Source organism: Peromyscus eremicus, chromosome 2 (assembly GCF_949786415.1).
Source record: "Peromyscus eremicus chromosome 2, PerEre_H2_v1, whole genome shotgun sequence".
NCBI lineage: Eukaryota > Metazoa > Chordata > Mammalia > Rodentia > Cricetidae > Peromyscus > Peromyscus eremicus.
In genome coordinates this window covers 149,684,598-149,697,984 of record NC_081417.1, presented here as the reverse complement: position 1 = coordinate 149,697,984, position 13,387 = coordinate 149,684,598, and the positions used below count along the sequence as shown (strand labels likewise).

Below are 13,387 nucleotides of genomic sequence, written 5' to 3'. Positions count from 1 at the left end.
CACCCATTCGTCCCTCTGAAAGGCAGAATCAGGTTGCTGGAAGGAGCTCCTGTGGCTGGCAGAGTTGGCTGTTTCTGCTCCGGGCTCTGTCATCCAAAAAGCCAAGCTGGGCAGTGGCCTTTTGGCAAACGGGGCTCTAGGTGGGCAGGAGAGTGGGATCCACAGGTGGGAAAGAAGTCATCAGGTCAGGGACATCCAGAAGGCGAGCGTCACCCGGGAAGGATGGGTGATGAACTGTCCGTAGCTGATTAAGCAAAGAAAGGGCAGGACACCGAATGGAGGAGATGGAGGTCCAAAGAGAAAAGAAATTGAAACAAGCTAAGCAAAATGACCCACAGAGAGGTCAGTAACAGACAAGACACACACAGAGAGGGGCGGGGGCTGGAGAGAGAGAAAGATCCATTGTCTCTTTTATTCATTCAGCAAACGCTAAATGCCCAACCAATGCCAGGCTCTTTCTCGGTACTAGAAAAACAGCTCTGGAAAGGACATATTCCTTTGCTCAAGGAGCTTATATCCTAGAACAGGAAGACCAGCAAGTGAGCAAGATTGGGAGAGGGGTTGAGACCAGGGGAGAAGTAGGATGAGGTAATATGATGGCAGGTGCTCTTTAGGCAAGTGCCAAGCAGACGCCTATCTGAGAGCAAGATCTGGCTTGCAGAAGGCCCACGAGGAGAGAGGAGCTGGCTGGAAGCACATGCACCAGAACTGCAAACAGAATAGCAGGGTGTGGCTGAAGCATTCAGAGCCCAGCAGGGGACAGACACCTGGGCTTCATAAAGCATAGCTTAGCCAGGCAGAGGTGGTGCACGCCTTTAATCCCAGCACTCGGGAAGCGGAGCCAGGCAGATCTCTGTGAGTTCGAGGTCAGCCTGGTCTACAGAGTGAGATCCAGGACAGGCACCAAAACTACACAGAGAAACCCTGTCTCAAAAAACAAAACAAAACAAAACAACAAAAAAAGCACAGCTTAAGCTCTATGCCTTAGAGTTTTGGGGGAAGCTGTTGCTGGCTGCTGTGTGTGCAGGGACCCCAGGGAGGAAAAAGGAGACAGCAAGAAGTGTCTGTGGAGGCAAGAGAAAAGCCTGCCCCAAACTTGTGCCCCCAATGCCACAGAGACAGCAAACAGGACAAGTTCAGGTGTCCATTAGGTAAGGAGTGTGAGCCGCTGGGAGGGGTCGGGAAGAGAGGAACACTGGGGACAACCACTATGCTGTGTTATGTGAGCACAGGATGAGTGCTGACGCCCACTGTTAAGATTGAGAGGGGATAAGGGTGGAATGAAAAACAGACACGGAGAGACTGGTGGATGCAGACATCCTGGGGTGGAGGGAGTGGGGATGGCGGAAACACATCCAGTTCAGAAAGAGATGAGTGGAGAGTCAGAAGAAGGGTTCTGCAGTGGCAGGTAGGCTGGGGCAGGCCCCAAACCCGAATAAAAATAAAAGGCCAGGGGACAAGGGCACTGCCTGACAAGCTAAGTTTAATCCCCAGAACCAACATGGCAGAAGAAGAAAACTGATTTCTCCAAGTTATCCTCTGACCTCCACACGTACACCCTTGTATGCACATACACATGCAACAATAATAACAATACATCAACGTAGAAACAAATAAACAAAATAGAAAGTGAGCTACTGAAAGGTTGGCAGTCAAATGCCTGCCATGTAAGCATGAAGCCTGAGCCCCATCACCCGAACCCACATAAAAGCCAGGCACACAGAGGTCACAGGCCTGTGATCCCAGCCCTGGGGAGGCACACACAGGGGGATCCCTGTGATTTTCTGACCAGTCAGTCCACTTGAATGAGTGATGTCCAAGTTCAGTGAGAGATCCTGTCTCAAAAGCTAAGGTGGAGGGCAATTGAGGAAGTCACTCAAAGCTGATCTCTGGCCTCCGTGTGCATACACACACACACACACACACACACACACACACACACACACACACACACAGAGATAAGATAGAAAAAGAAAGACTGAATTCACTGATCCATTACCTAACAGAACACCACAGGAATCCCTGGTCATACAAGAGACGAGGATGAGGCCCAGTAGCTAGAGGGGAGGCAGAGAGCAGAGCAGATGCTGCATTCAGTATGAGAAGTGCCCGAATCTTCCAGGACAGGCAAGAGCAGCCATAGCAACAATAATGGCATTGACTCTGCCAGGCGGCCATCATCACAGGTGTGACATCCCATCCACATGACAACTCCACGGGGCATGCACATGTGCTCATTTCATGCATGAGGAGACTAAGCAAGTATATCCATGTGGAAGGGTGGGGAAGGCTTTCCAAACATGAAAAATGTGAAGAAGGGGCAATTTACCACTAGAGGGGATCCAGTAAGCCGAGGGAACCAAGCTCTTGACCAAGGAGAGCCAGAGAGGGGCTTAGATCCACTGTGAACATGAAAGATCATTATTCAGTGAGGGGGTTCCCCCCTCCTATGTGCTAATGTAACTCATCCTCACAACCACCATGAGTGGTGAATGTTTGCACCCCACTGTCCATGTGAGGAGACACCCAGAGGAAGGGCTTACCTGATACCACATGGTTGGATGGCGTTGGAGTCGGGGCTCAAACTCAGAAGCATGAAAAGCTGCGCCTTCTGCTGCCACCTGTTATCTTGTAGCAAGCACAGGAGCCAGGGGCAGCCAGCCTGGAAGATTTTGGCATAGAGTAAAAACTCATTGATGCTTGGTGAGTGATGGGAGGACCAACATGAATCCCCAGGATCCCTCAATTGCCCAAGTGTTGTATGACTTCTTCTGGGGTGATGTGAACAACTGTCTGTGCACCCAAGATAGGCCACCAACAATGGACTAAAGAAATGACTCCATGTAAATGAGTGAACCCGTGAGTATGGGGTTACTTACAGGAGCATGATCGACTCAAAAGCTACCTCAATAAACAGCCCAACTGAGCATGAGTAATGACTCCACAAAGCTGCATCCCTGGAGCTCCCTGAAAAACTTGGGCATATTGAAGAGTCTCTTCTTCCCAGCAGTTAATACTGCTTCTAGAATCCCAGGCAGGTGCCTTGTGAATCCTGTAGGTTTCAGGAACCCACTGAGACCTGTGACTTGTGTGGACTTCCCACACCTTGTAAGTTTAATCTTCTTCCTGGGTCTTAAGGAGCCTCCCTCCCATGGGAGGAAATGTTTTAGCTAGGAGGAAACAGCTACACCCTACCAAATCCAAAAGTGTTCCCTTCTCCTCCAGACAGAAGTCATCCGGAAGCGTCTCCACAAAGACATCCCCCACCACTCAGTCATCATGCTCAACTTCTGTCCTGACCTCCAGTCTGTGCAGCCCAACCTGAGGAAGACCCATGGGGAGTTCCTCTTCCTTGTCGACAGGAGCAGCAGCGTGAGCAGGACCAGCATCCAGTGTGTCAAGGTACTGTGTGTGGGACCCTGCCCCCGGGAGCCAGGGCTCAAGTACATCAGCTGTGCTCCCAGAGGACTCTCTGTTCCAAGAAGCCACTTGATCGAAATCAGTTTAAGCAGAGACACTTTAACTCAATTTGTTCCCAAAATAAACCCGTCGAAGTGACGGGAACAGAAGTAGAGAAGCTGTCCGTTTACAAGCGAGGTACTTCACTTTCTGCAAACTTGTTCTGCAAGCCTGACCTGGGCTAAGCACCCTCTTAGGTCCTGAGTGGGAAGGGGCACAGAAAGAGGGCATGGGGGAGAATTGTACATGTGCTGGGAGCCTGGAATGTGTGGGATACTGGGCTAGCCCCTCAAAGTGCCTGTTGGTGTTTAATCCAATTATCTTAAGAGACTGCTCTTGCCACCATTTCCACACGAGAAAAATGGTTCTTGAGAGTTGTATTCACCTACCCAAGATCACACAACTCACATAAACCAATGGTTGCCTGACTATACCACCCCACCCCCACCCCTGTCCAACATCACAGAGACACAGGACCTGGCCCCTGCCACCTGTTTGTAGAACCCAATAGAAAAGATTGGATTTGCCAAGTGGCAGTGGTGCACACCTTTAATCCCAGCACTCAGGAGGCAGAGCCAGGCGGATCTCAGTGAGTTCAAGGCCAGCCTGGTCTACAGAGCGAGATCCAGGACAGGTACCAAAACAACACAGACAAACTCTTTCTCGAAAAACCAAAAAAAGAAAAGAAAAAAGATTGGATTTGCTCTGGGTAGTAGCCAACTCAGTAAATGCTTAGAAGGACTTGAATTAGATTCCCAGAATTCATGTCTAAAAGAAGTTTCCAGTTGTGGTGGTGCACACTTGTAATCTCGGCACTGGGAGGCAGAGACGGGTGGACCTGTGTGGCTCACTGGCCAGTCAGCCTAGCAAGCTGGCTCCAGTTCAGTGGCAGGCCTTGAGAACAATGCCCAAGGTTGTCATCTGGTTTCCATGGGCATATGCACACATGTATGCATACACACAAAAACAAAAACATTTATTCTTTCTCCCAAATGACTAATGGTGGGCAAAGTCATCTTAGGAAGAAAAGAAAAAAACACCCAAGATGCTAACATACTCAATATCCTCCCAGAGCTCACAGTCAAGTGTGGCGTGCTGGCTTGATAGCCAGTCAGAAGGCCTGAGAGTTTGGTTTGGTCTCCCTGCTTAGGAAGCTCAAAAAAAAAAAAAAAAAATACAGCAAAATGATAGCACCCTCTTCACACACCACGAAGCCCCTCTTTCCTGCTTGTAAATCATTAAGCTTGTTATGAAGTTATCCAATGTTCCCTTTTATTGTGACTTCTGCAGGTGTCTGTCTCCCCATCTGGAGTTATGAACTCATTAAGGGAAAGAACTGTCTCGCCCTCATCTGTCCCCATGTGGCCTAGCTCTTCACTTCTACGTAACACCCCCCCATTCTATTTATTGGTTTGAGGAATGGATTGTAGCTCAGGAGAATGAGAGAAGGGGAACCAGAAAAGAGTGGGCTTTCCTGCCACGGAGATTCCATTCTTCCTCCTTACCTTGCCCACGGGGCAAGCTCTTGTTTCCAGAGCAACAGACTCAGCAAGGAGAGGAGAACTTAGGTGGAATCCATGAGGCCAGCAATCTCCTAGTCCTCTTAGTCCCTCCTAGTCTTGAGTAAGGCAGAAGCATCATAGATGAGAGCCAAGAGGCTTCCGGAGGCAAGTGGGGAGCTGTCCAAGGTTCTGGAGTGCTGAAGTGTACTTCCGGATAGTGTGGCTCTCTACATCCCCTTCCATACTCACATTGAAACACCCCCTTGATCACCTAAGACTAGCATTGTAAACCTAAAACAGTCTTTGGAGAGCATTTCATACCCTGTCCCTCATTTCAAGGGTAAGGAAACTGAATTCTTAAGTGGTGAAATGCTTTTCTGAGTATCACAGGGCTGGTGGGGGACCTGAGCCTTCCAGATCTATGCTGGTTTCTCATACACTGCTTATGAGGAGTGAGCCATGCCCTCTGGCTTTACAAAGCTCTCTTGTTTACATATGTCATTTCTGCTGCATGGCATGGTTGAAGGAGCAATCCCGGGGTCCACAATCAATTCTGTCACAATTGCTATGTAGTTTTGGACAAACTGATTCTCAATTGTGGCCTTCATTCATCCTTTCCCTGCTAAGCCTGGACTGAGTCTCTGTGTCTTCCTCACGCAAGCACTCCAGAAAGTTATTATCGTTAAAATGAAATTGTTTATGAGCAGGAATCCACTTCATTAGCTGAAGCCCTCTCCACCTTTACCACTTCAGCAATCTCTGACAGTGACTTTCTCTGGTCCCTCCTTCAGTCTCCTTTCCCTGTGGAGTCTCCCCTTGCTTTTTTCTAGTTTCACTCTCTGGGCTCAAGGTCATCCCTTCACAAATGGCTCTGTGCTGGTGCAATCCACTCAGCTAAGCATGACCCTTTCAGAGAAAGGCACAGAAATTACTCGGGGAAAGCCTTGCCAAGGAAAAGGCTGGTGGGGGGTGGGGATGTGTGAGTCACTCATTATGGTCCATTGGGTAGAACTTTTAGGGAAAGCAAGGCTTAGGGAGAAGGCATGGGGTAGAAATCCAAACAGCCCACGCCAAAGGGGAAAGTTCAGGCAATTTAATTTCCGGCAGCTGCTCTCATTCTTCAGCCCCCATTTGCTGCCAAAAGCAGAGCTTTAGAATTCTAATAGGTGTGAGTCGAGACGATCTGTACGGATCTGCAGAGTCTCCTGCCAACAGGAATATGCATTAGTGGCTAATGAAAAAAAGCAGATATTGACTTCTTTTGTAGAGACACTGGCTGTATTGACATGGGCAGTGCAGAGAGGCAGCGGGGACATTAATGGAAGCATTTAATGTGAGTGTTTGCAGAGGGGACAGAGGAGGGCTGCAGGGCTGTCGCGCTTAGAAGGCTGTATGTTGTGGCAGTTGCCAGAATCAACTGGCAATGTTTGCTTCTATATTTTAGTGTATTATGGTCTGTTTCCCTGAAACTATGCTGAGATGTTAGGGAATGGGGAGCATAAATATATTATATGGGAGTAAAGGGGAGACCTTTCATTTCCGCCTCTGTGCTGAGGCACAGCCAACACAAATGAAGACTTCAGAGCTGTAGTGGGGGATTTTTTCTTTTTATTATATTTTATTTATTTTGTGGACATTCTAGGGGGGGTGTGGATGTCAGGGGACAACTTGTGGGATTCATTTCTCTCCTTCCACCAGATGGGTCCTAGGGATTGGCAGCAAGTGCCATCTGGGCAGACCCAGAGCTGGATTTATGAAAACCAAAGTCAGACTCCCAGGTTTTATGACCCAGAACAATGCCTCAGCTCTCCTGAGCCTCCATCCCCTTCCCACAAAATAGGGCCATTAGTACTAATACAGAACTCATTGTCTTGGTAACGACTCCACTTACTGTTTCCTCTGTGACCTGCCAAGGGTCAGGCAGACCCAAAGTCAAGTGAATAACGGGAAGGTATCACCGCCCCTCTGTGCTATAATTCAGGTGATAGTGATTGAGTGTGATTGTTAGTTGAAGCTGCTTAACACTATGGTGGCACATCCTAGCGGCGGGTACTGATCACCGCATGGTCATCATTGTCACTTTTCCTTCCCACTGTCACACCCACTGCTTTGCTTCCTTTCTATATTTTGGTTTAGAGTTGAGATATGTAGCTCAGTCTGGCCTGGAAGTTCCTACATAGCCCAGGCTGGCCATGCACTGATAACTCCCCTGCCTTCAAATTCCCAGTGCCGAGATTTGGGACATGTGCCACCATACCCAGCCTCATTGATTTCCCCCTATTTTCTCTTTCTCTCTTTCTCTCCCTCTGTCTCTCTCCCCATCTCTCTCTATATCTGTCTCTCTCTCTCTCTCTCTCTCCTTCCTTCCTTCCTTTCTTGTGTGTGTGTGTTGCATGTATGTGAGATCGCAAGTTCATGCGCCCATGCTCATGCTTGTAGAAACCAGAGCAGAATATTAAGTCCGTTGTTTCCTTATCATTCTCTACCTTGTGCCTTTAATACAGGGTCTCTCCCTGAACCTGAAGCTCACCTTTTCAACTAGGTTGGCTGGCCAGCTGTTTCTCATGATGCCCCTGTCTCCACCCACCAATGCTAGGGTTACAGGTACCCACAGCCTCACTCAGCTTATTATTTGGTGCTGGGGATTTGAACTTAGGCCCTCATATTTGCAGAGAAAATACTCTTCATCTCTCCAGCCCCACACTACTATATTTAGCACTTTTATCACAGTCTCCAGATGGTGCGTAGCTACAGAAGGTAGGGATCTCTAATGTTCAGACTTAGAAGGCCAAGAGGCAAAATTGAATCCTTGCTGCACTGTTTACTAACTGGATGCTCTCAACCAATCATTTGCCTGCTCTGTGCATTGTCGGGCTTCTCATCTGTAGAATGGGGATAACAATGGACCTGCTGCTGAGGCTGATTAGCAAAGCAAATGAAGTATATCATTTGCATCTAATAAAAGAGAGCTAAAGAGACCTCCTTGGGGATCTGTCACTGGTTAATGACAGGATGACGCTGATGCAGGGGCCTTGGATGGGGGCCAAACACCATTGGATCAACAATGTGACCTCCCCTCAATGTCAAGTTTGCTTTGGCAGAGGGGCATGGGCAGACCCTGCTCTTCTCACCTCTCAAAGTCAGCAAGAGGTGATGGGGAACTCCCAGGCCATTGCAGAGTGGCTTTGATGAGTCAGGCCTGCTGCATGGGTGAGGAAACATGCTGATAGCTTTGACGGTCAGCCTCTGGTCAGGAGCAGCACATTTTATGATACATGGAGAAGGAGCGCTGGGTGCAGAGAAGGTGGTAGGTCCCTGTGAAGGTGGCTCCACGCCGGAAATGGCAGTCTTCCCTGTCAGAACCCTGAGAATCCTTTTTCTTGCCCAGCAGGAGGCCATGTTGGTGGCCCTTAAGAGCCTCAGGCCAGCCTGTCTCTTCAATATCATTGGTTTTGGATCCACATTTAAGACAGTCTTTACTTCCAGTCAGATCTACAATGAGGTAAGGAGAGGGCAAGTCTGGGCCTGGGTGGGTGATGGGCAGTGGTGAGCAGGGGGAGGGGGAGGGATCAGCCAAGAGGTCATGCTGGGGACATGCCTCAGATGCTGCCTACCCAGGGAGAGCCCAGACCACAGCTGGGGCAGCAGATGAAAACAAAACCATGTTTGCTAATGCCTTCAGAAATCTGCCCTCCCAATAATGTCTGTAAGAAAGTGGGCACGGAGAGCAGGACAGGGGACACATCTGTCATGCCCATGGGCTGCCACCCACCACAGCCCCTATCTCTTGAAGACTGTGGGTTCCTCCAAGGCTGAGCTACAGAAATGAAGGGTGAAAGACAGAACAATTAAATGGCCTAGTGGCTGTGGAAGTGGCGGTGGGCGTCCTTACAAGGCTAAGGCGTAGCTGCTATTTGGGACAGAAGGACTCTGGCCCCAGCAGCAGAACTGGGGCGCTCTACCCAGAACTGAGAAGGGGGGGGAAGGAGAGGCGGAAGTGAGGAAGGAGGAAGGGGAGGAACATTATTGGCTACTTACTACTAAAAGTAAAGGATGAATTTTTAAAATGAAAGAGAAATACATGTTGAGGCAGGGGTGGTGACACATGTTTGCGATCCCAGCCCTGGAAAGGTGGAAGCAGGAGAATGGTTCAAGGTCAGCCTCAGCTACATAGTGAGTTTGAGGCTAACCTGGGCTACATGATGCCCTGTCTCAAACAAGCAAGAATTAGAATGTCTGCTTATTGTTAATTTTTAGATCTAGATAATCAAAAGGAAAAAAAATGTTTAAATCTCCCTTGATGATGTCAGTCAGACAAAAACAAAACTGATAAAGAAGTTCCAGGTCACCTTCTGTGAGTTTACGCACATTTCCAAGACGGGGATTAGGTCCTCCATACTGTGACAGGATCTGCTTTCCTAGTCTATCAGGAACACATTTTCATGCCAGAAAATGTCCATCTGTGACATCACTTTAACAACCGCCTGGCCCAGGACACACACAGTGTGGGATTTATTTATGAAGCCTGGAAGCTGGCCTTTCCATGGCCCCCATGTTTTTCTATTTAGTCATTCGGCTTATAGATTTCCTATGCATCTTGCCTGTCCCCTGGGCATGAATTCAAAGCTACATATTTATCATAAGACTTGATATTGACAATATTGACCATTACTACTATTTTTTTAAGATAGGGTTTTGCATAGTCTAGGCTGATTCCAACTCACTATGTAGTTAAGGATAATCTTGATGTAGTGGCCCTCCTGCCTCTACCTCCGGAGTGGATTACAGGCATACTCCAGCACACCTTGTTTATATGGGATTGAGAGTGGGACTCAGGGCTTGCCTGTGTGCTAGGTGAGCTACCAATTGAACCACATCGCCAACCTCAGTAGACCCTTCTGTCTAAGTCCCTCCAAACATGGTTATAGGAAGAGAATCTTCCTAAGCCAGGGGCAGGAGACAGTATCCAGAGGGAATCAACTCCTACTGTAATACCATCTACCTGATGCCAGTAATTAAAGTGTCATGGGAGTTGGTGCCAGAGTCTGATTCCTATCCCCATGAGGTTGGTCTAGAAGGACAGGAACCTGAAGCCCAAGCTGGAGAAGCAAGCGTCTTCTCCAAGTGTCACAGGAGTCGGTGCCAGAGTCGGATTCAGTGTTCGTGTCTGAAGACGTCCAGTACTGTGTTCTTTCCTCCATGTCACCTGCTTCCCTTACCAGGCAGGGAGCTTTATTTGTGCTGAGGAATTAAGAGCTCAAAATTCTTGTATTTCTAAAGACGAATCTACAAACGACAATATTTTCATTATTTTGCAAATGGTTGACATTTCCCCATGAGTGGGCAGGGGTGTAGCTGAACTAAGAGCCAGAGAACAGAGTTCATCCTCAGGAAGCTCCATGCCACGTGGTGAACCTAGGAGCTGTCTGCCCTGCCATGGTCCTTCCCTGCAGGAGAACTTGGCCATGGCATGTAACTGCATCCAAAGAATACGGGCTGACATGGGCAGCACCAACATCCTCTCCCCTCTCAAGTGGATCTTCCGGCAGCCAGTGCACCAGGGTCACCCAAGGCTCCTCTTCCTGTTCACGGATGGGGCTGTGAGCAACACGGGGAAGGTTCTGGAGCTGGTGCGGAATCATGCCTCTTCTACCAGGTCAGCCCAGCCTGCAGGTCTAGGGCCCGATTACCCCAGGCTGTCCCAGGGAACCCAAATCAGAACAAAGTGTGCACTGTGCCAGAGGGAGAGGATAGCACCTACATTTCCCAGAATGCTTTGTTCCCAGGATGCTGAGTGATGCTTTTCATGTTTCCTTTTTTTTTTTTTTTTAACCTCTCATAAGGTGAGGAGGGGTGGGTTGTCCACAGCTCAGCATGCAAGTCCAAGTACAGCTTAAGGAGAGACTGCTGCCAGTGCCTACTGGGAGTTGATTGTAGTGTGCATGCGTGCAGCATGCGTGCGTGTGTGTGTGTGTGTGTGTGTGTGTGTGTGTGTGTGTGTGTGTGTTTCATGATAGCTCCTCCTTCTCCCCAGGCTTTTGCCTGAAGACAGAGCCATCTCTATGCTGCCTCTGCTGGGCCAGGCTCTGTCTTCTTATCCCACTGGGGACAATGATACAGAGCTTCCTCCTTGTCCCTGTCCTCCAGGTGCTATAGTTTTGGAATTGGACCCAGTGTCTGCTACAGACTGGTGAAAGGGCTGGCGTCTGTATCCAAGGGCAGTGCGGAGTTCCTGACGGAGGGGGAGCGGCTGCAGCCAAAGGTACACCGAGGGCCCTCCAGTATCTCCCAGTCCTGCAGCATCCGCAGCCCAGAGAGGGTGAAGTTGAGATGTCGCCCCAAATCTGAGCTCTATGCCCGGCTGTTGAACTAATCACAGCCACACTTTGGTCCTCTGATTCTCTCCTTTTTAAAATGCTAAGCTCAGGGATGATGGCAAAGGTCCATCCCAAGAGTCTCAGGAGTTCAGAGGTGTGTCTGCTGCTGGGTCAGCTACCCAAGTTTGCTGTGCCTCCCTCCCCTCAAGTTCACATTCTCACCACCTTTTTATCTCCTCATCTCTCCGCACCCTCCTCACACATCCGCCTACTCTGTGTTCTCACCCTCTCCAACAGATGATCAAATCCTTGAAGAAGGCTATGGCCCCAATGCTGAGTGACGTGACTGTGGAGTGGGTCTTCCCTGAGACCACAGAGGTCCTGATCTCACCTGTCAGCACCAGCTCCCTTTTCCCTGGGGACCGGCTGATGGGATATGGCATTGTGTGCGATGCCTCCTTGTACATTTCCAATTCCAGATACGTAAGTACCCCAGACCTACGGGAGGTGGTCTAAGGAGCTACCTCCTCGCCGCTCTCCCATTGCTCATCATGGTGGGTTTTTAAGGAGTTACAAACTCAGGGCCTAAAGTATAACATGAACTTGATACATTAAAAGACAGGAGGTGGGGCGTGGCTCAGTCAGTAGAAGGCTTGCTGTGCTAACAAGAGGACCTGAGTCCAATCCTCTGTGTAGAAATGCCAGGTACGGTGGCATGCACTTGTCTTCTGGACTTCACATATGTGTGTGCACATGTGCACACATGCACATAGGAACACAGATGCTCACTTGCTTGTAAAGCAGATATGTATTAAAATAATGATAATAAAAATGAAAGAGGGAAGCCATGAAGGAAGGCAACCATGACTGAATGCCTAGTAAGGAACAAGGAGCAGAGAGGACATGTCCAGTGCCTGGGGTTCACTTGACTGGACTGGAAAGCTTCTGTTCACTGTATTGAAATGTTTCTGTACTGGGACACAGGCCATGTATTGACTGTGTCTCTAAGAATAATTGGATGCTGTATGAAATGTCCAGATTTTTAATGGTCAATATGAATGTGTTATGGAAGGTGGGCTCTTCAACTATACAGAGAAAATTCTAAACAAAACACTGGCCATGTTTTTTTTCATAGTCCATGTTTTATTTAATTTTAATTAAACGTGGAGCCTTGAAAGACACTAGATTATCAATACACATTCCCATAGAGGGACTCAACCAAGTCATTGATTCATTCTCTTGGGCTGATGAAATAGTTCAGGCAAGGTAAAGTGCCTGCCTCACAAGTGTGAGGAACCGAATTTCACCCCAGAGCCCACATATTCAGGAAGCATTATGGCTGCTTGTAATCCCAGATCTGGGGAGGTGGAGACAGGAGGATCCATCCCTAAGACTTTCTGGCCAGGTCTTGAGCCTAATGACGGACTCTAGAACACTGAAAGACCCAGTCTCAAGGAGGTAGACAGTGATGAGTGTTGCTAAGGATGACACCCAAGGTTGTCCTCTGACTTCCACACACAGACCCACACATGTTCATTCTCATGTATATGAACAGGCATACAAACATACACACACATGCTCACACTATTTTTCCAAGTTGTTTTCTTCACCCATGAGACTGTTACTGGCAGATGTTGGATAAACAGCACCTTCATATGCTGTTGATGTAAGTGTGACTTGCCTTTACCCTCCTGGAAGGCAATCTAGAAATAACTTGTGAAATTAGATATACATAAAATCTTGCAATCCAGAAATGTCACTCCTAGGATGCTGCCCCAGAGATGTAACAGCCATGGAATGTATTTATGACCACAGATCATATGGTGGTAAAGACAAACAGCCATGAAGCAAATGCTTCACACTGAAAGGTAGTGGAATATTATATATACAGATGCCAAAGACAACGGTTAGCAGGCAGAATGTTTTAAGTACAAAATTCAAGATGCTGATAAATGTGTATGGTCTGGTTTTTATAAAATAAAACATGACTTCCATGAGTGTGCTCTGTGTGTGTGTGTGTGTGTGTGTGTGTGTGTGTGTGTGTGTCATGAAGAACAGAATGAAAGGACACATAGTTCATCTATTAGGAGACACGAATGAAATTTAGTA

The 13,387-nt window shown here is 48.3% G+C and overlaps 1 protein-coding gene across 1 annotated transcript in view; it reads left to right on the top strand.

Moving 5' to 3' along the window:
* Vwa5b1 (von Willebrand factor A domain containing 5B1) overlaps positions 1 to 13,387 on the top strand; it is a 52,296-nt gene that overhangs the window by 18,265 nt on the left and 20,644 nt on the right. The window contains exons 8-12 of the mRNA XM_059255271.1: positions 3,226 to 3,402; positions 8,353 to 8,463; positions 10,415 to 10,617; positions 11,109 to 11,223; positions 11,576 to 11,761. Of these exons, the coding sequence (XP_059111254.1) occupies positions 3,226 to 3,402; positions 8,353 to 8,463; positions 10,415 to 10,617; positions 11,109 to 11,223; positions 11,576 to 11,761 (792 nt within the window). The remainder of the gene's footprint in view (positions 1 to 3,225; positions 3,403 to 8,352; positions 8,464 to 10,414; positions 10,618 to 11,108; positions 11,224 to 11,575; positions 11,762 to 13,387) is intronic.